We start from the raw sequence: 19,809 nt of genomic DNA on the forward strand, positions 1-19,809 counted from the left end.
TCAATGTGTGTGGCTTTCCTGGTCAAGGAAGCTCTTCCTTGTGTTGTTTCAGGCTGTACAATCAGGTAGTCCCAAGGAAGAGAAGAAACTCAGAGAAAAGAAGACGCACAAGGAGTCAGAACTGGGTCTTCTTGATTACAGAGAACACAAGAGCAGGGACCCAGACTGGGAGGCCCGCCACAAGGAGAGGACTGCTGAGAGAGACCTTCACCCCTCCACAGAACATCCTCGTGGGGAGAGAGACCGGGAGAAGCACAAGGAAAGGAGGAAAGAGGTGAAAGACCATGAGAAAGACAGGCCGAAAGAAAGACATCGAGAGCAAGATTCAGAGAAGGTTCATAGTCGAGGCAAAGACAGAGAGAGAGAGAAAGACAGAAGGGCCAGGAAAGAAGAGCTCAGGCAGACTGCTGCCTACCATGACCTCCTGGTTAGAGAGGTGCGCGGCCGGCAGATGCTGGAGAGAGTGGAAAAGAAGGTCCGCGCAGGTGCGTCTCTGTATTAGGGGTTCCTCCTATAGTATCACCCTAACGTTTTGTAAGTTTACTAGCTATATTTCTTTTGCTCCATTAGTTTGTTGATTGACTGTGTGTTCATTTGTGCCACACTCTGTGAGTGGAGGTTAGAAGACAACGTTCAGGAGTTGGTTTTGCCTTCCACATTGTTGAAATGGGCCTCTTTCTGCATGTTATGTACTTTAGGCTTGTGGAGCTGAGGGGTTAAGGCGGATTCTCCTTGCTTCACCTCTCATCCTGCTATAGGAATGCGGCAGCTGTGTGCACCTGCATCCGGCTTTTACATGGGTTCTGGGGTTCGTCAGACTTGATTGGCTATTGCTTTTACTTGTTGAGCCATTTTCTTGGCCGGTATTTTATTTGGAAGTTTTCACTGTTGGAAGCATTTCGCCTTTTAGTTCCTCATTTATTTTCTCTCAGGTTTTCATGGATACTTTAGCTTTAGATTTGAAGTCACCATTTCCTATTCTCTATGTTTGTTACTATGGCTTTTTTTTTTTTAAAAAGAATTCAGTCAACAAAGGAACCATTTTCATAGTATTTACTAGTGTTTTTACTTTTGAAACTATTTTTGATTTATTATCTCAATAAATCTTAGTCTGTAGATAAGCAAAAATAAAGCATTTTAATAAAAATATTCCACTGAAGTGGAGTTTTATTGCAATGTTGGGGATTTGTAGATCAAACCAAGGGCTGTTGTGCATGGTAGGCAAGAACTCTACCATGAGCTAAAGCCCTGGCCTTTGGATTTTCTTTCTTTCTTTTTTTTTAAAAATATTTATTTATTTATTATGAATATAATATTCTGTTTGTGTGTATGCTAGCAGACCAGAAGAGGGCACTAGACCCCATTACAGGTGGTTGTGAGCCACCATGTGGTTGCTGGGAATTGAACTCAGGACCTTTGGAAGAGCAGGCAATGCTCTTAACCTCTGAGCCATCTCTCCAGCCCTGGATTTTCTTAACTGTAAGATAATGTTGCTTCTCTGTGATGGCTGCTTTTCTGTGTTGGGTAGGCCTTCGGACATCACCAATGCCTCACCTGTGGCTTCTCTTGCAGGTTCTCTTGAGCCCTGTTTCCCCGACTCCACCTTAATGTCTTCAGCCTCCTCTCATGTGCATTTATGAGGCCCTTCTCCACTTTCTGGGGGACACAGACCGTTCCCTGCTTGTCTCAAATTGGGAGAGGAGAAGAATTGTATCTGTTCCTAGCCTGCCATATTTATCTTCCACTTAAGTTCAGATACTGGCACTTTTTACTCTTGAGTTTTGAAAACGTGTCTTAGTTGAAGAATGTTAAAATGCAAATTAATGAACACATACACGGTTATAAAATGTACAGTATTATCAGATGGCCTTTTTGATATGGTAAAGTTTGGGAATATTAAAAATATGTTGTATTTTTTAGCAAGTAAAGTACGAGCTGAGGAAAAAGACAGGAGAGATGAAGATTCTGAGAGAGGAGATGACGATAGAGAAAGAAGATACCGAGAAAGAAAGGTAATAGGACCAGCCTGAGGGAAGGCTGCTGTCTGGCCAGCATAGCACTCAGGACCTCTGTGCTAATCTGATTAAGAAGGAAATGAAACTTCTAGACATTTTCTCTTTTAAAAAATATTTTTAACGTCTAATTGACATATAATAATTGTTATATTTATGGAGGCAGTGTGACATTTCAATATGTATATATAGTGTTTAATCTCTGTATAGGGTGATTGACATGTCTGTCACCTAAGATATTTTGTCTTAGGGTTACTGTTGCTATGATGAAACACCGTTACCAAACACCCTGGGGAGGAGAGGCTTTCTTTATTTGGCTCACACTTCCACATGGAGTCCATCACCAAAGGAAGTCAGGACAGGAACTCAAGCAGGTCTAGACCCTGGAGTCAGGAACTCGATGCACAAACATTGGAGGGGTGCTGCTTATTACCCCAGGGCTTGCTCGATCTGCTTTCAAAGAGAACCCAGGACCACCAGTGCAGTGATGGCACCACCCACAATGGGCTGGGCCCTCTCCCATCAATCACTAAGAAGAAAAATGCCCTACAGTGAGATCTTATGGAGGCATTTTCTCAATCGAGGTTCCTTCCTTTCAGATGGCTCCACCTTGTGTCAGGTTTATATAAAACTGGCCAGAAAAACATTGTTTTTTAAAAAAATCATCCTGGGCTGAAGAACATTAGAAGAGATTCCTCCTTTGCCCTGTGTGGGTGTTTTCTTATGGACGTTAACCACCCTCATATTAATTACCGCTTGTGTAGCACTTACTTTCTAGTGGCAAGTCTTGGGTATACTTTAAAAGGTTAACTCTTTGCTATGCTATTATGATGCTATTTTTTTTAAAAAAATTTGATTTGAGGAATCTTTTATAAGTAAGTGCAAATTATGACATAGATAAGTTTGTATTTTGGCAGAGAGAATGTTTCACAAACCGTCTTCCTCCTCCATAGTGATGGAAGTGATTGTCTGGGTTTTATTAGGGGTCTATAAAAGTTCTTTAGACTTAGCTTTTTAATTCACATAGTTAATTTTGACAAGTGATCTTAGGTACTGACCTGCCTTTAAGGCTGAGGGGCTCAGTCAGAACCCCCTAATTTCTCTAGAAATACTGTCCTGGCAGAAATAAACGTGAACTAGAGCTAAGGAGAATTGAGGAAGGAGGTAGGGGGAACTCTTAAGCACCCCAAATTGGTGAAAAGAACATAGAGAACCAAGGTGTGCCGTGGGAGTGAGTGAGTGCAACGGCCCTTGGCTTGGACGGATCCAGTCAGGCTTGCTCAGGGTCTGATTCCGAGATGGAATCAGAGCTAGGACACCATCGTAATAACTCCTGTCACGAGTGACTCGCTGAACTTTGGTGGTGGTGTTGGGATAAAGAGATGACTGATGATAGTCATTTTGTCTGGGTGGGAATGAGGAACAGCTAAGGGAAGGCGACATACCGTGTCCCTGCATGCAGACAGTAGCAGCAGGTGCTGGTGTTCTCCACAGGGACTGCCTTCCTACAGATGTCACCAAGACCTTGCAACAGAGCCTACAGGACTGTGGAGCTGAAGGTGAAGGACAAATTAAGAGTGTTGTGGAGCAAGAAAGAAGGCCAATTCTATGTGCTTTGCTGTGTATCTGGGTTAGTTCTCTGTAACTATAATAGTATATCCAAAGAAATCAATATATAAAAAGAAAGGTTGACTTTGATGCATAGTATTGGAACTTTCAGCCCAGGACTCTTTGGCCCTGTTGTAGGGCAGTGGCATGTTGTGGGAATGCATGGTGGAGCAAAGCTACTCACATCCCAAGTCAGGTAAGAGCGAGGAGGAGAGAGGAATAGGAAGAGTTGAGGCCCACAGTCCCCACAGCCTTTCCTGGGGCTGTACCTCCTGCAGGCCACAGTACCTCCCAGTAGTGACTGCCTAGAGACCAAGCCTTCACACAGGGCACCCACACCATCATCTTGAGGAATTTTGACATTTTTAACATCTGTCCAGGAGGGCATCTCGGCTTAGATGCTGCTGCTTTGCAGTGCTTCTTGGTGTGAATGAGGATCACTTTTCTTCCAGGACAGCAGACTGAGGATTGTAGGGATACAGAGCAGTGCTGGCTGTGTGATTTTTTGTTTGTTTGTTTGTGTTTTTTTTTCTGCTTCTTTCATCCTAAAATACATAGACAGTGCTTGTGACCCCTTTGCTTACATAGATTTCCCTGTTGGTTTCAAAGCTGCAGTACGGAGACAGTAAAGAGAATCCTCTCAACTACTGGCTGTATAAAGAGGAAAGTGAAAAGAAGCACAGGAAGATGAGAGATACAGATCAGGACAAGAGACACCGAGACAGAAGCAGCACGAGGGACAAAAGAGAGAAACATTCAAAAGAAAAGGGGAACTCGCTCTCTGACAGGGAAGTGGAAGAGAGACACCGAGAGAAGCGGCACAAGGAAGGACTCCATCATGATGAGGAGAGGCGCCGCAGTCACACAGATAAAAGAGAGAGATCTGGGAGAGAAGCGCACAAGAGGAGGGAAGCGAAGGTATCACTGTTTTCCATGTCAACATGTAGAGAAAGTTGCTCAGGGTCGCCTAATAATGTTACAGTTTACTGTCTAATATCCTGCTAATCTTTGTTACTGCAACACAATGTATGCTATAAAGAAATGAAGGGAGGACAGATGTGTCTCATCTCATGTTTTCAGAGACCAGTCCATTGTGGCAGAAGGAACAGGCCTATGTTACTGCTTTTTAGGCCTCTAGCATATGTGATGTGCCGTCCACATTTAGGTGGGTCTTTCTGCTGACTGATCCTCACTCTTTGGACACATCTTCATGACAGGAGTGTGCTTTGTAGATATTGTAGGAGCTTCTCTAAGTTGACATTGTTAACCATCAATGATTATGACATACAAAATATGACTTAAGTCAATACTTCGTAATCAATAGAGGGAGATTACTAATCCTTTAAAAAGTGTGAACTCAAATCTTTTAGTTATGTAGTTAAGTGTTCTGTCCTTCCGCCCCCAGATATGAGAGGTTTTGCTATGTTGTGCAGGCTGGTCTAGAGATCATGGGCCCAAGTGATCGTCCGTCCTTCCTTCCTTTCTTCCTTTCTTCCTTCCTTCCTTCCTTCCTCCCTCCCTCCCTCCCTCCCTCCCTCCCTTTCTTCCTTTTTCTTTTTTTGTTTTTTGTTTTTTCAAGACAGGGTTACCCTGTGTAGCGTTGGAGCTTGTCCTAGAACTCCCTCTGTAGACCAGGTTGGCCTTGAACTCACAGAGATCTACTGCCTTGCCAGTCCTGGGATTAAAAGAGTGTGCTACCACTGCTCTGCCTGCCTCTGTCTACCAATCAGCATAGATTTCTGGTGTTTGCCATCACAACCAGCTGTTAATGTTCATTTAACAGAAAATTAAAAAAGTCTGTCATTAAAATTTGAAACTAAACCTTAAAAAGGAAGCTGATACTTTTAAAAGAGAAATTAAGTGATCAAGTTATGAAACAGTTTGAATCAGAATTGGTAAACAGTTTACAGAAAAGATTAAAAATGTATAGCTACTGATTGCAAAGATCTAATTTCTTCCTATGTATATTTGGCTTCATTATTCTAGTTGCTTAATGTTTTCTGAGACCCACTGTAGTAATTTGTTCTCATACACACTTTCTAAGATGCCCCGTTTTTTATAGAATCCGAAACAACTGTTCTGTATCTGGTCACATGTATATTATATAATGTTCACTAGAGTAAACATCTTTTAAACATATATTACTTTTTTATGGTGAAAGTTTAAAGTTCTTTTAGCTTTTTAAAATGTATAGTGTGTTCTTACAAGGTTATGTCTTACAATAATTCACCTCGCAATCCCTAGAAAACAAGGGTTTCCAGCCTGTTTGCAATAGTGAAGCTTATGGTTGAATTTTTTATTTCATATTTGACTTTTGCTTCCAGGAACCTGAAAAGGAAGACATTGATTTAGAGGCTACTGCGGCTGATGAATATTTTGAAGATGATTTTGAAGTATGTATAACATTTAAATTTTTCTCAGCTTAACAATGTCTTCTTAAAAATTAGTGCCTGTGTTGTAATTTTTTTTTTGAGTCAGGGTTTCTCTCCTAGAACTCAAGAGATCCACCTGTCTCTGCCTCCCAAGTACTGGGATTAAAGGCGTGTGCTTCTACTGACTGGTGCATGTAAAGTAATTTGGTTAGCCTTTTCTCTCTTGTCCATGTCTGTTAAGTTTTGATGTAGATCTGGTCATTACCTGTGCAAAGCTTACTATATTCCCACCAATGCTTGTCCTCACTGTGTTTGATAATTAAAGAGTTTTACAATTTAACCCCATTTTAAGTGCACTGTATTCAAGCATTTATGTGTGTGTGCATATCTAACTATATGTGTGCATAACCCTTCACAATCTTAGCACAATGTTTATACATTATTTATATTTCTTCATATATAAGGTTCTATGTCATGGTTCATTTTCAGAAAAACAAAGGCAGCAGTATATTGCAAATTTACAATCTAGCAATATTAAAATCAGTGCATTATAAAATTTCCTTTAGCAATAATAAGGGTTTTTTTTCTTATTTTGAATCATAAATTGTGATGTTTTGTTTTAGGTATTAACTCATTTGTGATTTGTGTGATGGGTGCTAAAAATCCTTATTCTTGTTTATAGGATTATGAAGATGACTTTGAGGTTTGTGATGGAGATGATGAGAGCAATAATGAGCATGACTCTAAAGAAAAGGCTGAAGAACTTCCTCTAGCCCAGAAAAGGGAGATACAAGAAATTCAAAAGGCAATCAGTGCGGAGAATGAAAGGGTTGGAGAGTTATCTTTGAAACTGTCTCAGAAGCAAGGTCGAATGGAGTATGAGAAGGAGCCCTGGGAAGGTATAGACAGGGACACCTAAAACTGGGAAACATGTTCTGGGAGCTATGTAGACATTTGCTGAAAAGTTCCACAAGGTGGGCAGATTTTATACTTGATATATCAGGCAATGCGATGTGCCTATGGCACAAGACGTGGGTTGAGGATGGCTATGAAATGTCAGTCACCGTTCCTATGCACAACTATGTATGTTGCCTTGCATTGTTAGCCTCTTGTGCAGCCTCTAGGCGTGTGTTCTTATTCCCTTTGGTGATGTCCTCCTCACCACCACTTGCCTCTGCCACAACCGCCATTTGTTCCCAGACCAAAGAGAGCAGGTATTGCTCGGGCCCTACCTTTTCTTTTGGTCACAGCCATTTCCCATGAAAACCAAAAGGACTAAAACACTCCTTTCAATTGTCTAGTAGGTTGGTGACAGAATTCCCCTACCAGTTCCCCCTTTTTATCTAATTAAGAAGGAAAGGTTCTAACCCTAACATGGTAAAACTATATAGAATAAGAATTATTATCAAATATTGTCCAGATAGAAAAGAAAGGTGATAACCTTAACAAAAATGAAACTACACACAACAAGAACAATTATTAAGTAAGAAATGTATTCAAAATGTCCAGTCCATAAGTAATTGGCAGATTTATAGAGATTATTCCAATAGCTGTCCTTTTCTGAAGAGTCCAAAGTTTTGCACCTAATATGTCTTTTGTCAAGATTCGAGAGAACTCTGTCTAGTCTTCATCCCCATCAAAGAAATGAGAAGGAAAATATTACCTGAGTAAGCAGGATGTGCAAACAAGTGACTTTCAAAATGTGAGAACTAACAGAAACAGCTGGCTGCTGGGACAGTTACCTAAGGTTCCTCTACCACCTTGGGGCATGCATCTTTGGCCTACAGGTCTAGAATATCTGACAGACCTTTTCAGTAGCAGGAAATTTTGAAGGACTGTCCTATCTTTTCTGGGCAAAATTTGGCAGTTGCTTTTCTTTGTGTTCTGCTTGTCCAGTTTGGACAGCCTAACTGTCAGCAGTTAAAGAAAGGGCAGTTTCTTGCCCTAAGGGCTAGCTTGTGTCACAAAGAAAGCAAACTTCATATGGTGTGTCTTTGGTACCCATCATCCTCTTTAGAAGTAGATTGATGCTGCCAGGAGCAGATGTATCTCATATCAAAACAAGTTTAAGTTATTAAAACACTTTAAATTCCATATTCTGTAGGTCTTTAAAGTGTTTGAAGATTACCTATCTATTTGAAACATATCTCTGTATACCTATAAAACCCAACTAATTTGACTATAAGTTTGATAATTATGGGTGACTGTTAATCTGTATTTCCTTATTATCCAATATAACTTTTATGGGCTAAAACTTCACATTGCATAAATAAACAAGCTGTATCAATATGAGCTGTATAGATAATGTCATAAGCAAAAATAGAAACAGATATACAATATAAGGACAATAACCTCAAATTTGTAACAAAATACAAATTACCTGAAATGGAAGTAGAAATGTATATACAGTATAACAAAAAATAACCTTAAATCTGTATCAGTATAAAAAATATCTTAAACAGAAGTAGAAACAGATATACAGTATAACAAAAAGAATCCATACCAATGTAAATTATTTAAAACTAATAGTTGCTGTTTTAGTCTGAAATTAGATGTAATAATCTATCTTTTTAATCCTATCATATCTATCCCCCTTTTTTCTTTTCTGAACAAGAACCCTGAGTCTAATCTCTTTTGTTCAGCCCTATAACTTATAACAACTTTTAACTAATCCCCTATAAGATGACAGATATTCATAACTTTGAGAAAGAACAAAAGCCACCTACCCTACCTCTTGGGAAAGTAGAAGTCATGTTCTTAAATTACTTCCTACTGTCTGGGGCTGATGGCATCTCTAGGGGACCCTGAAAAAAACTGAAACAGTAGTCAAATTTTGGGAGAACCAGATGTATCATTTGTCACCAGTCTCTGAGTAAGGGGAAAGTGTTGAGTTTATGTGAAGTCCTAGCTGGAGTAGTGCATGAAGGTGGACCATCTCAGCTTGGAATTGTCCTGAGCAGTTTGTAGTCCAAAGCTGATCTTTGGGTGGTGATTATCTGTTTGGTGGCATTATTGCAGTCCAGGTAGAATTGTCATTGTAGGGGCCCATCATCTTTTTGGAGATTTCAGAGCTTGCTGTTAGGAAAGTTTATTGTTTACTGTAGAAAACTTAAACATGTCAAATGTTATATGCTATCAATCTTAGGAAGGTTAAAAGATCATAATGTATTAAATACTTCTGGGATATCCAGGCTTAATTTTTAAACATCTGTTTAGATTCAATCCTGAAATCATGTACAGGAAGCTACATGAAGCTTAAGGTTAGAATTGGTTAATACTTATAATCTCCTTAATACCAAAGCAGAAAGTTTAAATTTTGAGATAGTACTTATATCTAAGAATTTTTTTAAAAAGAGCCAAAGTAAATTCAAGGGGAATGAGATTATCGACAATATGATAGTCCCTAGATTTATTTTTTTGTTCCATACTAGGTGGCTTTTCTGATATGAGACAGAGACTTTGAATTTTCTTTTAAAAAACATGCTTGGGTTTAGAGAAGGAGAGAGCCACACTCCAATTCGAAAGCTGCCTTTAGTTTTTAATTGAGTTGGGACTATATAAAGACTACCTGTTTAACATGGTAGAGACCAGTAGAGACAGACAGTTCTATAGGTTTATGAAATTTTACCCTGTTGGAAGTATATTATACCATTAGGCTAGATTACTCCTTTTTTTTTTGGTAATTTTTTTCCAGATAGTTTTTCCTCCTTCTTTAGATGCTTATTTGCCTAAAGATCTTTAAATTTCTCCAAATGGATGTTTTTATTTTCCTGGAAAGACAAAAACAAAGCCTATCTTGATCCTACTTTGGTGAGTTTTCCCTTTCAACAGGTTGATCCACCACATTGGTCTCTCCTATTGGAATTACATCTTTATTAATTTTGATGGTATCCATGCAGTAATAGCTAAAGCAATTAGTTATTACTGCAGTATAATAATGCAAATGGAAATATGAAAGAATAGTCAGTAATCACAATGTTTGTCTGCTACAGAGGCAGCCGAGCTATTAAGCAGTATGGATTCTTAATATTCTATAAATTGAGAGTTAGAAACATGAGGGCCAGGGCTATCTGGGCTTGTCAGAAGAAAGGACCCAGCCTTCTTTCTACTGTGTGGACTGGCTGTAGCCCAGGTATTAGTACCATGAACTCATGGTGGAGTGGCAGTGAATCTAGATCTGCGTAATAAATCTGTGAATAACCTTTTTATTTCCCACATTTATGTTTGGCATGATCTCTTCATTAGCCTTCTTGGTAAGATTAATTGGTCACACTCACATTATTCCTTAGAAAATAGGAACTTCAGTTTTGGCTCTCTCATCATTAGACTAGTACAGGGGACAGAACAGAGGTGATTACAGTGACAAAGCCACGCTCGGTACTGTGGACAGCAATTCAGAAGAGGTTTAATAGTGCTTCTTTTTGTGTTTCAAAGTTTACTTTAAGTGTTGGCTAGCTGTGTGAGCTTGAGCTGTGTTCTCGTTTCCTTTCTGCTGCTATGGTGAGATACTGAGACCATAATGAAGGCAGGGTCTGGAGAGAGAGAGAGGTGGGGCCAAGGTGGAGCTTCCCCCTAAACAGAAGTCAAAACAGGAGCCCAAGCAGGAATTTGAAGCAGAAACCCTGGAAGAATGTTGCCTGCTGGCTTGCTGTCTGACTTACTTTCTAGCTCATGTTTAGCTAGCTTCCTTATCTTAGCCCCGACTACTGACTTGGGGATGATGTCATCTGTAGTGGGTGGAGCTCTTCTACATCAGTTAACATAGTCAAGCCACACACCAACCTGATAAAATTACTCAATTATGATTTTTTTTAAGTGATTCTAGACTGTGTCATGTTGACAGTAAATGCTAACTAGGACACTGACTTTTAGTCTCTGTTTTTAGTTTCTGTAAGGGTGAGACCTCCTCTAGAATGATAATTAAATAAGTTAATAGATATGGCGAGCTCAAAACCATGAGCAGTATCTATAAGTGCTATGACTCCTGATTAGTCATCACATTTGTAGCAAACTGTACCTGTTTGGCTAACCATGACTGCCATAAGGTTGTTTCAGGAGAACATTCTTCTGCCTCCTAGGGTTATAAACTTCTCATATTACTATTTTTTTTGGCTGTAGGAAACGGATAAATACCTTTTTGTAGTCAACCAAAGTCAACCATAGTGTCTGCAAGAATTTCATAACTTCAAAAAGCATATGTTGGGGAATGAGTACCAAATGCTGAGGGTCCAGAGGTGTCGCTTGTGCCCCAGTATTTGCATCTGTGACTTTAAAGACAGAGACAGGTTTCTTTATTTTAACAGCTGGGACAGCAATTCTCTCAAGGTCTGGTTGGAGCTTTGTAGTTGGTATATTAATGTTCATGGCATGACTTACCCCAGGAAGTGCCAAAACTTGTACTTTGGTCTCCTCCAAAACCACACCCTCTATATCACTGGCCCTCTGCTTTGAGGATCAGTGAGACTATGTGCTCAAAAGGCCTCTGAAGGTATATAAAACCACAAGATGGTCTTATACTCTTTTAAAACTCAAATATATGTCCAAGAGGATTGAGGAGACAGGTTAATAATACAATTAAAATAAGCATGTTGATAACAGAGAACTCTAGGAACTCCTAGAAGAAAGTGGTGGATTGTGGATGATTGTTTTCCTCAGGAACGATAGACTCAGGAATTTTTTTTTTTCAGTATGAGCCTTTTCTGTCAGCCCAATAATGAGGATATCATGTCTTTTGAAATCTGTGTCCTGATAAAGCATGTACCTACAGTTTTGATAATTTATCCCTTTTTGCAGACTAAGTGATTTATATAATCTTCACTTATACTTATTTCTGCTTTTTAACTATTTTGTATTTATATACTAATTTTCTTATTTTAGCATATCATTCTTGTCATCTGTGGACACCCCCCCCCCCCCGACACACACACACATAAACAGTCCTATCATTGCAGGTAGTTCCAAGCCCAGTAGATACTATATTTTCTCTTCCCCATACATCCTTATGCTTAAGTTTAGTTTGGGAATTAGGTACAATGAGAGGTTAATGGTAGCAGAAATAATATAGCATCTGCTATAACCAAAGCTATGTGAATGTGGACTTGTCTTAGTTAAAATATTTTATAGTCCTCTACTTACACATCTTGTGTTGATAGGAGGTGATGATCTAAACTGAGATGAGTGACAGGGGCACTGGGATTTATCTAGATTACTGCTTACCTGCCAATAATATGTCAGAAGAAGTATTATTTTTGGGTGACCCCTGGGCCATGACGACCAATGGTTGTATATCAGGAGCCACAAGTGTCCATGGCAAGGAATCTCAGTTGTTGTGTAAACATTTTTTGAAGGACATTTTAATGGGAAGTTGCATTTCTTTCTACCACATTAAAATGTTCCTGCTGAGGTCATCCTTTGGTGATGATGAGAATGATTTTAATGCTGAGTTTTATGCAAGTCATAGGCCACAATTTTGTGTTTTAGTATCTGCAATTCAAAATGTTAAGGCAGCGTTGATCAGTTTTGGTGATGTCCACCTTGCTGGGCGTACTTCATCTTCATCTTTCTGTGCTTTGTAGATGACGCACAAGTTCTTCCAGGACCTCATTTATTGACATTCTTTGTTGGCCTTCAGTATTTTCTTCTACCTTTTCACTGTGAGCTTACAATATCATTCCTCAGCTGGGCTTGTCCTAGATGATGTCTGTGACTTCCCAGTGAGTCTTGCTGCCACTCCGTCAGTCCTTCCAGCAGTCTCCAGTTTTAACTTGTCCATTGCAGTGTTGAAGAATGTTATTGCATCCGTTAATGAATCCCAGCTCCACACTCTGTCCCCATCAGGACCTGTGTCGATTATGATCATATGCAGGACAGGCATATGTGGTCTTGTCAAGCACAGAGCCCTCATCTGAAGGGGCTAAAGTAGAATGGTGTATTTGGTATAAAAATACAACCTTGAGGCTTTTATTTTGTTGACAGATGCCTTTATTGTTAGTAGGGCTTTAAATACCAACCCTTTTACAAGATGGCTGTCACCAACACTCCTTGACTCAGTTGCTGGAACACATGCAAGTGCTTTGCTTTTGTGAATGTGAACTCCTGGCTGTGTGCACTGTATTTGCTTTGTCATGCAGAGTACTTCATGTAGTGCCAGAATTGATCCATGCTTTCATGTTTTAAGCCCTGCTTCCTTCTTTTGCAGTTTTGTTTCTTTGATAGTCTAACTGTATAGCCCAGACTTGTCTTCAACTCTTAATTTTTTCTGCATCAGCCTTCTGAGTGCTAGGATTGTAGGCTTATATCTGCATCTTCCTAGTTTTGTGACTGTGGTTTCCACCTGGCATCTTTCAGAAGAGCCTGGTTTTGCTGCAGTTGAAGACTTGCTTCAGGTGTTGTCCATCCTCCCTAACCAGCTTCTTCACCTGCAGGTGAGGGAGACCCTTGCTGAGGCCTTCATAGCCTAAGTGCTTTCTGAAAGGGTTGTTTATTTTTATTTTATGAGTGTCTTGCATATATACATGTACACCTGGTGCTTCAGGAGGTCAGAAGAGGGTATCAGACCCTCTGGAACTGGAGATATGGACAGTTGAGAGCTGGGAACTAAACTCAGGTCCTCTGCTAGAGCAGCAAGGGCTGGAGCACTGAATGACCTTTGGCCTCCGAGTGCTTTCTGATGTAGCACTCTGCATCAGCTTGAACATGTTCTCCAGTGCAAATGTAGTGCCTTGCCCTCCTAATTAGGCTCACATCATGTACTGATGTGGAAACTTTGCAGGTTAAGATGGTGCAGCACATGTAGTGTGAATTTCTTATTCTTCATGTTTTCATGAATAGGGGACTTGATTTTACAATTGAACTCAGCAGCCTCAGGGGGTTTGTTTTTCTTTCCTTAAATTGAGGACATTCACTTTTTTATTTTAAGGAAGGTCTTTTTAAAATTTATTTATTTGTTTATTTATTTATTTATATGTGTGTTAGACCAATGTGCTTGTCCATGTTTTATGTTGGGGTCAGAGGGCAACTTTCTAGAGTTGGTTCTCTGTTGTAATAGGGGAGCGGGCTGATTTTCGTCCCGCCCAGCTGCCCGGCTAGCTTTACCCGAAATAATTACACAGAAACTATATTCATTTAAACACTGCCTGGCTCATTATATCTAGCCTCTTATTGACTAACTCTCACATCTTGATTAACCCATTTCCATTAAATCTGTGTAGCACCACGAGGCTGTGGCTTACTGAGAAAGATCCTAATTTACATCCATCTCGGGCCAGAGATTCATGGCATCTGCCTGACTCTGCTTCTTTCTCCCAGTATTCTGCTCGATCTTCTCTACCCACCTAAGGACTGGCCTGTCAAAAGGCCAAAGCAGTTTCTTTATTAACCAATGAAAGTAACACATAGACAGATGACCCTTCTACACCAGTTCTCTCCTTCCATCTTGTGGGTTCTCAGGTTGTCAGGCTAGTTGGTAAGTTCTGCTTCATCTGCTACACCATCTGGTGGCCTTGAGGAAGGCTCTAATGGTTCCTCTTTGGCACATCCACATTGCTCTTGTCCTTTTAGGGCATCATTAGGGGTTCCTTGAGTCTTAGCAGTGTGATACCAAGAGCTGATCTGATGGCTGTGACTGCGGTGACAAGTAATGAACTGGGGTCAGGGAGCACATCTAGTGTGATTTTATATGTGACTATAATTGTTTTACTTTTTTTGTTTGAAGGAGCTATTTCATTATCACAAAATAACTTTTTTCCCTTATGCAGATGGAAATAATTCCATTTCCAGAGCCCCTGTTTGTGGAATTTTTGTGGATTTTGTAACAGCCTCACATCGCCAGAAGAGCCGGAGTCAGGCCCTCAAACAAAAGTAGGTATATCGGGGAATTTGGCACAGGTATTTGTGTGTGTGCACACGTTCTGCTGTGGATGAAACCCAGGGCCTTGTGTACTTTAGCAGATGTTCTCATTGAGCTCATCTCGGCTGTAGTCTTGTGTACTTTAGCAGATGTTCTCATTGAGCTCATCTCGGCTGTAGCCTTGTGTACGTTAGCAGATGTTCTCATTGAGCTCATCTCGGCTGTAGCCTTGTGTACGTTAGCAGATGTTCTCATTGAGCTCATCTCGGCTGTAGCCTTGTGTACGTTAGCAGATGTTCTCATTGAGCTCATCTCGGCTGTAGCTTTGCGTTAGTGCATTGTAATGAACCCTTCTCAACACGCTCTTCAAACCAGAGTTCCCCACTTTTCATTGTTGACTGTTGAGGTAAATTGGGGATTGAAACCAGTATTTTGTGAGCTCTGTCCCTAGCCTGGTCAATTCCTTAATTAGTACTACGGTTCCCTTTGTGTTCACCTCTTATTCTGGTCACTGTGTACTGTTCTGTATACTAGGTGCTTGCTCTCTAATGACTGACTGTTGTGACTCCAGCAGAATCACAGTCATAAATTTCTGATCAGGTGGACAGAATCTTGCTAGGCAGATTGAGCTTGACTCATGTTGCATTGTGGCTTTGTGACACTGATCTCTTGAAATATAGGGAGAAGCCTCCATAACCCAGTGGTTTTTGTATTTGTATGCTTGTAAAACTATCACCATGAAAATGATCCCAAGGTCTGCCACCAGCTCAAGCATTAATCAGACCTTTTGAAGCATGGCTTTATTTAGCTGTGGAGTGTCTAGATGTCTGAATGTGGGAAATCATTCTCTAGGCATCACAAGGTGGCACAGAACCCTGGAATACTCACCTCAGAGCAGTCTTTCAGATGAGTTAAAAAATGTACGATATTGATCCTGCAGTGGCTGAAGACCATAAATTAATTTTGGCCTTTCACGAAGTCTATGATAAATCAGTGATGTTGAACCATAGTGGCTGCAGAGCAAGGCCTGGAGCCACAGAGAAATGTTGCAAGCAGGATAAGAGGGTCTGGGAAGAAAGCTTTTTTCCTCTTGACTTCTTTCCCTAGTCTTCCACCAGATGGGCCTTGAATGACCAGTGAGTCAATAGAAAAGGTGATGCTGCCAGTGCACAAATGGAATTATAACCTATGCACTCACAGAGATGAATACTTCCATGTTGAACAGATGAAATGGTAAAACAGTGCCATGTCCCAGTGTCCAGTGAGTGCATAGGATAAAATCTCGACTGAAACATCTTGACGAGACCTTTGAAGAGGTAGTTTTCTAGAATATATAAGATGTATCTACCCAGTGACGGTACTGAGCAGTGTACAGTTGTCAGAGCAACATTCCTTTTCGAATTTTAAAGAATTAGGACAGGACTCTGTAGATGGAGTGGCGGGCTGCATTCCTGCCACCCGGCTCCCAGCCGCCTGGCTAGCTTATGCCCCGAAATAACAACACACAAACTGTATCCATTTAAACACTGCTTGGCCCATTATATCTAGCCTCTTCTTGGCTCTCATGTCTTGCTTAACCCATATTTAGTAATCTGTGTAGCACCACAAGGTGGTGTCTTACCGGGAAAGATTCAGCATGTCTGACCTGGCAGCTTGCTCCATTGCATCTGACCAGAGAGGAGAGGCACGGCGTCTGGCTCACTTCCCTTCTTCCCAGCATTCTCTTCTGTCTACTCCACCTACCTAATTTTCTGACCTATCAGACCAAGCAGTTTTCTTTATTGATTAACCAATGAAACAACAGATTGACAAATGACCTTCCCACATCAGGACTCTACCTCTTTCTGTGATGAACAGTTTGTATCAAAAAAGCAAAGCAAAACAAAACAAAACAAAAAACCCAAAAACCTCCAGTTGAAAACAACTATGAAAGTTGGGTCTAAAACATAGTGGTAAGCACACACTCTGAGATGACTGCATGAAAAACTAGTAACAGCTAGGACCACCAGTACCCAAAGGACCAAGCTCTGCAAGACAAGTGGAGAGTGCCAACTTTGTGTTGCTACTGTATTCCCATCACAGAGGCTGTATGTGGTTTTCAACATACTCAATTCAGATAGAAAGCAAGAGTAGGAATTTTGGCATTCACTTAGGGCTAGGGAGATGGAAAATGAAGTCTAGGATTTTGAAGTAGCAGAGTTCTTGCTAAACACCCCTGACTTTGGTTGAAGCTCCTAGGGCCTCCATGCTAGGAATAAAGGCAAGGCTGAAGTAGATCTGATGTCATAGATCATGACACTGAGCCTCTGCTCATCCTAACAGGACCTGTTTAGTGTGACCTACTTTAGTGGATTCTCCTTTCCAGGAAGAAATTAAAAAGAAAATATCCAAAATTTCTACAGAATTTTCTACTCAGTGCCTATGGTCCACCAAATCACTAGACACACCAGAGACTGGGGTCAGGTCACTAGAACCAAGAGCGAAACCAGAGTAGTAACAGGACCATGTGTGATCCTGGAGCAAATCATTTGATCTGCATTTTTAAAATAAAATTATAATAACATGGTTATGTATAAATAAATTAACAAGCAATGAATTTGATCGGAACATTAAAATCAATTAGACAATCAGACAATCAAATTTTAGGTGCTTTCTCCAAAAATACAATAATTGAAACTAAAAATTCGATGGCTAAGTTAGTTTAATAGCAAGTTATCAGAGGTGGCAGGGTTAGGGAGCTGGAGAGAGGACAGTGGGAAATTTTCAACTTGAAGAGAAGATAAGGAAGGGGGGCTTATAAAAAAAGAGACCGTAAAGCCACGACACAGAGTGAGAATTATCTGGTGTGTGTAATTGAATCCCAGGAAGGACAAGAGAAAGGCCAGGGTAGAAGCTGTATTTTAAGACATACTATCTGCAGATTTTAAAAAAATCGACAAATGTAAGCAAGTTAAGTGTTGTGGGAGCTGCGGGGCTGCATTCTGCCACCCAGCTCCCGCCACCAGCTAGCTTTACCCGAAATAACAACACACAAACTGTATTCTTTTAAACACTGCTTGGCCCATTAACTCTAGCCCTTACAGGCTAATTCTCGTATCCTGATCAACCCATCTCTAATAATCTGTGTAGCATCAGTCTTACCAGGAAAGATTCAGCATGTCTGACCTGGCAGCTTGCTCCATGGCATCTGCCCGGGAGAGGGGAGCATGGCCTCTCTGAGCTCACTTCCTCTTCCTCCCAGCAGTCTGTTCTGTTTACTCCACCTACCTATGTTCTAACCAATAAAATAGGCCAAGGCAGTTTCTTTATTTTTTAATCAATGACCTTCCTCCATCAGTTAAAGGCTTGAAAAGGTACAAGAAGCATAAATGTAGATAATGAAGAACAAACAAAAGTACAGCAGGAGAGAATTCAGTCAGAATACTGAGCACCAGATACCAGGGGGAGGGTGGTCTTAAAAATAGCCAGAGAGGTGGAGAAGCTGCAGCTTGAAAGTTGGAGCAGACAGCTTAAGTGGGGGCTTTTCAAAGGAGAATGTCGGCCACGGTGGCAAACATGCTCCAAGCGCTCAAAGTGAGCAACGTCCTTTAAGAACTAAACTAGAGGTTATGCATTTTCAGACCTACAGAAACCTGGAGAATTTCTTACTCACAGATCTATACTAAAAGAAACAGGCATTTTTTTTTTCAGGCAGAAGCAATTGATGACAGATAAAAACATGGACTCCTAAAGAAGGGAATGACAAAGGGAAGGATATGTTTTTATTTTTATTTTTTGGAAATGGAAGTTTCTGTCCTGCCCAGCCCCATAGCCATTCAGTCCCAAAGAAACACACAGAAGCCTACATTAATTATAAACTGGTTGGCCTATTAGCCCAGGCTTCTTATTAACCAACTCTTACATTTTAACCCATAAGTTTTGTCTGTGTTAGCCACATGGCTTGGTACCTTTAAGCAGTGAGACACTCTCATGTTGCTTCCTTTCCATCTGGGTGATGACTGCAGACTGACCTTTCCTCTTCCCAGAATTCTCCTGTTCTTGTTGCCCCCACCTATGCTTCCTGCCTGGCTACTGGCCAATCAGAGTTTTATTAAATCAATACAAGTGACAAATCTTTACAGTGTATGAGACCATTGTCCCACAGTACTCCCCCCTTTTCTTCTTTTCAAAATAAGAACTCTAAATCTAATCTCCTTTTTTACCTTTTTTTCTTGACCATTATCCATAACAACTTGTAACCAACACTCTAAACAAAGACAAACATCCATAATTCAATTTTTGGGAATGTGGGCAAAGTTTCTAGGCAACTTGATGATTGGGGGCACTGATAATCTTATGGGGACCTAAAGAAAATTTAGGATAATGGTCAGGTCCTGACTGGAATATTCTATGAGACTTGATCATTTCAGTTAGCAGTCTTGAGGCTGTTCTGGATGAGAACTCAAAGGAAATTCCAACAGAGGTCCTCTGAAATGTTGGATAAACTGGGCTTCTATTGGAGATTTTTCTGGGGGGACGTCCTTAATCAAACCTGATTTTTCTTAACCCAGAATGAATCCACAGCCTCTCATTTCCTGTGGAAACAAAAGCAAACTATCTTCTCCAAAGTAACACATCTTTTAACTTAAATTTTGAAGTCAAGGCATTTTCAAAAATATAGGTTGGATTAATCCAGCAACATTTAAAATCAAATGTCTTTTAGCAGCTGTTGTTCCTTCCTCAGCAGTCAAACAATTTGAAGACAACATAATAACATAGACTGTCCAGATTCTCTGTGTATTTTCCATCTTTACGTGTATTTTTTTCTATTTTTTATTATTTATGTATTTATTTGAGACAGGGTTTCTCTGTGTATCATTGGCTGTCCTGGAACTCACTCTGTAGAACAGGCTGGCCTCAAGTTCACAGAGATCTGCCTGCCTCTGCCTCCCAAATTCTGGGACTAAAAGCTTGTGCCACCATGCCTGAC

The 19,809-nt window shown here is 40.4% G+C and overlaps 1 protein-coding gene across 2 annotated transcripts in view; it reads left to right on the top strand.

The window, feature by feature from the left end:
- Positions 1–19,809, top strand: part of Dync2i1 (dynein 2 intermediate chain 1) — a 61,467-nt gene that overhangs the window by 11,196 nt on the left and 30,462 nt on the right. The window contains exons 3-8 of one of the 2 annotated variants that reach the window (XM_075947799.1): positions 53–485; positions 1,921–2,012; positions 4,230–4,538; positions 5,945–6,013; positions 6,675–6,891; positions 14,749–14,851. In XM_075947799.1, the coding sequence (XP_075803914.1) occupies positions 53–485; positions 1,921–2,012; positions 4,230–4,538; positions 5,945–6,013; positions 6,675–6,891; positions 14,749–14,851 (1,223 nt within the window). The remainder of the gene's footprint in view (positions 1–52; positions 486–1,920; positions 2,013–4,229; positions 4,539–5,944; positions 6,014–6,674; positions 6,892–14,748; positions 14,852–19,809) is intronic. The other variant, XM_075947800.1, reaches the window with a different exon arrangement.

This window comes from Microtus pennsylvanicus, chromosome 14, assembly GCF_037038515.1.
Source record: "Microtus pennsylvanicus isolate mMicPen1 chromosome 14, mMicPen1.hap1, whole genome shotgun sequence".
Lineage (NCBI taxonomy): Eukaryota > Metazoa > Chordata > Mammalia > Rodentia > Cricetidae > Microtus > Microtus pennsylvanicus.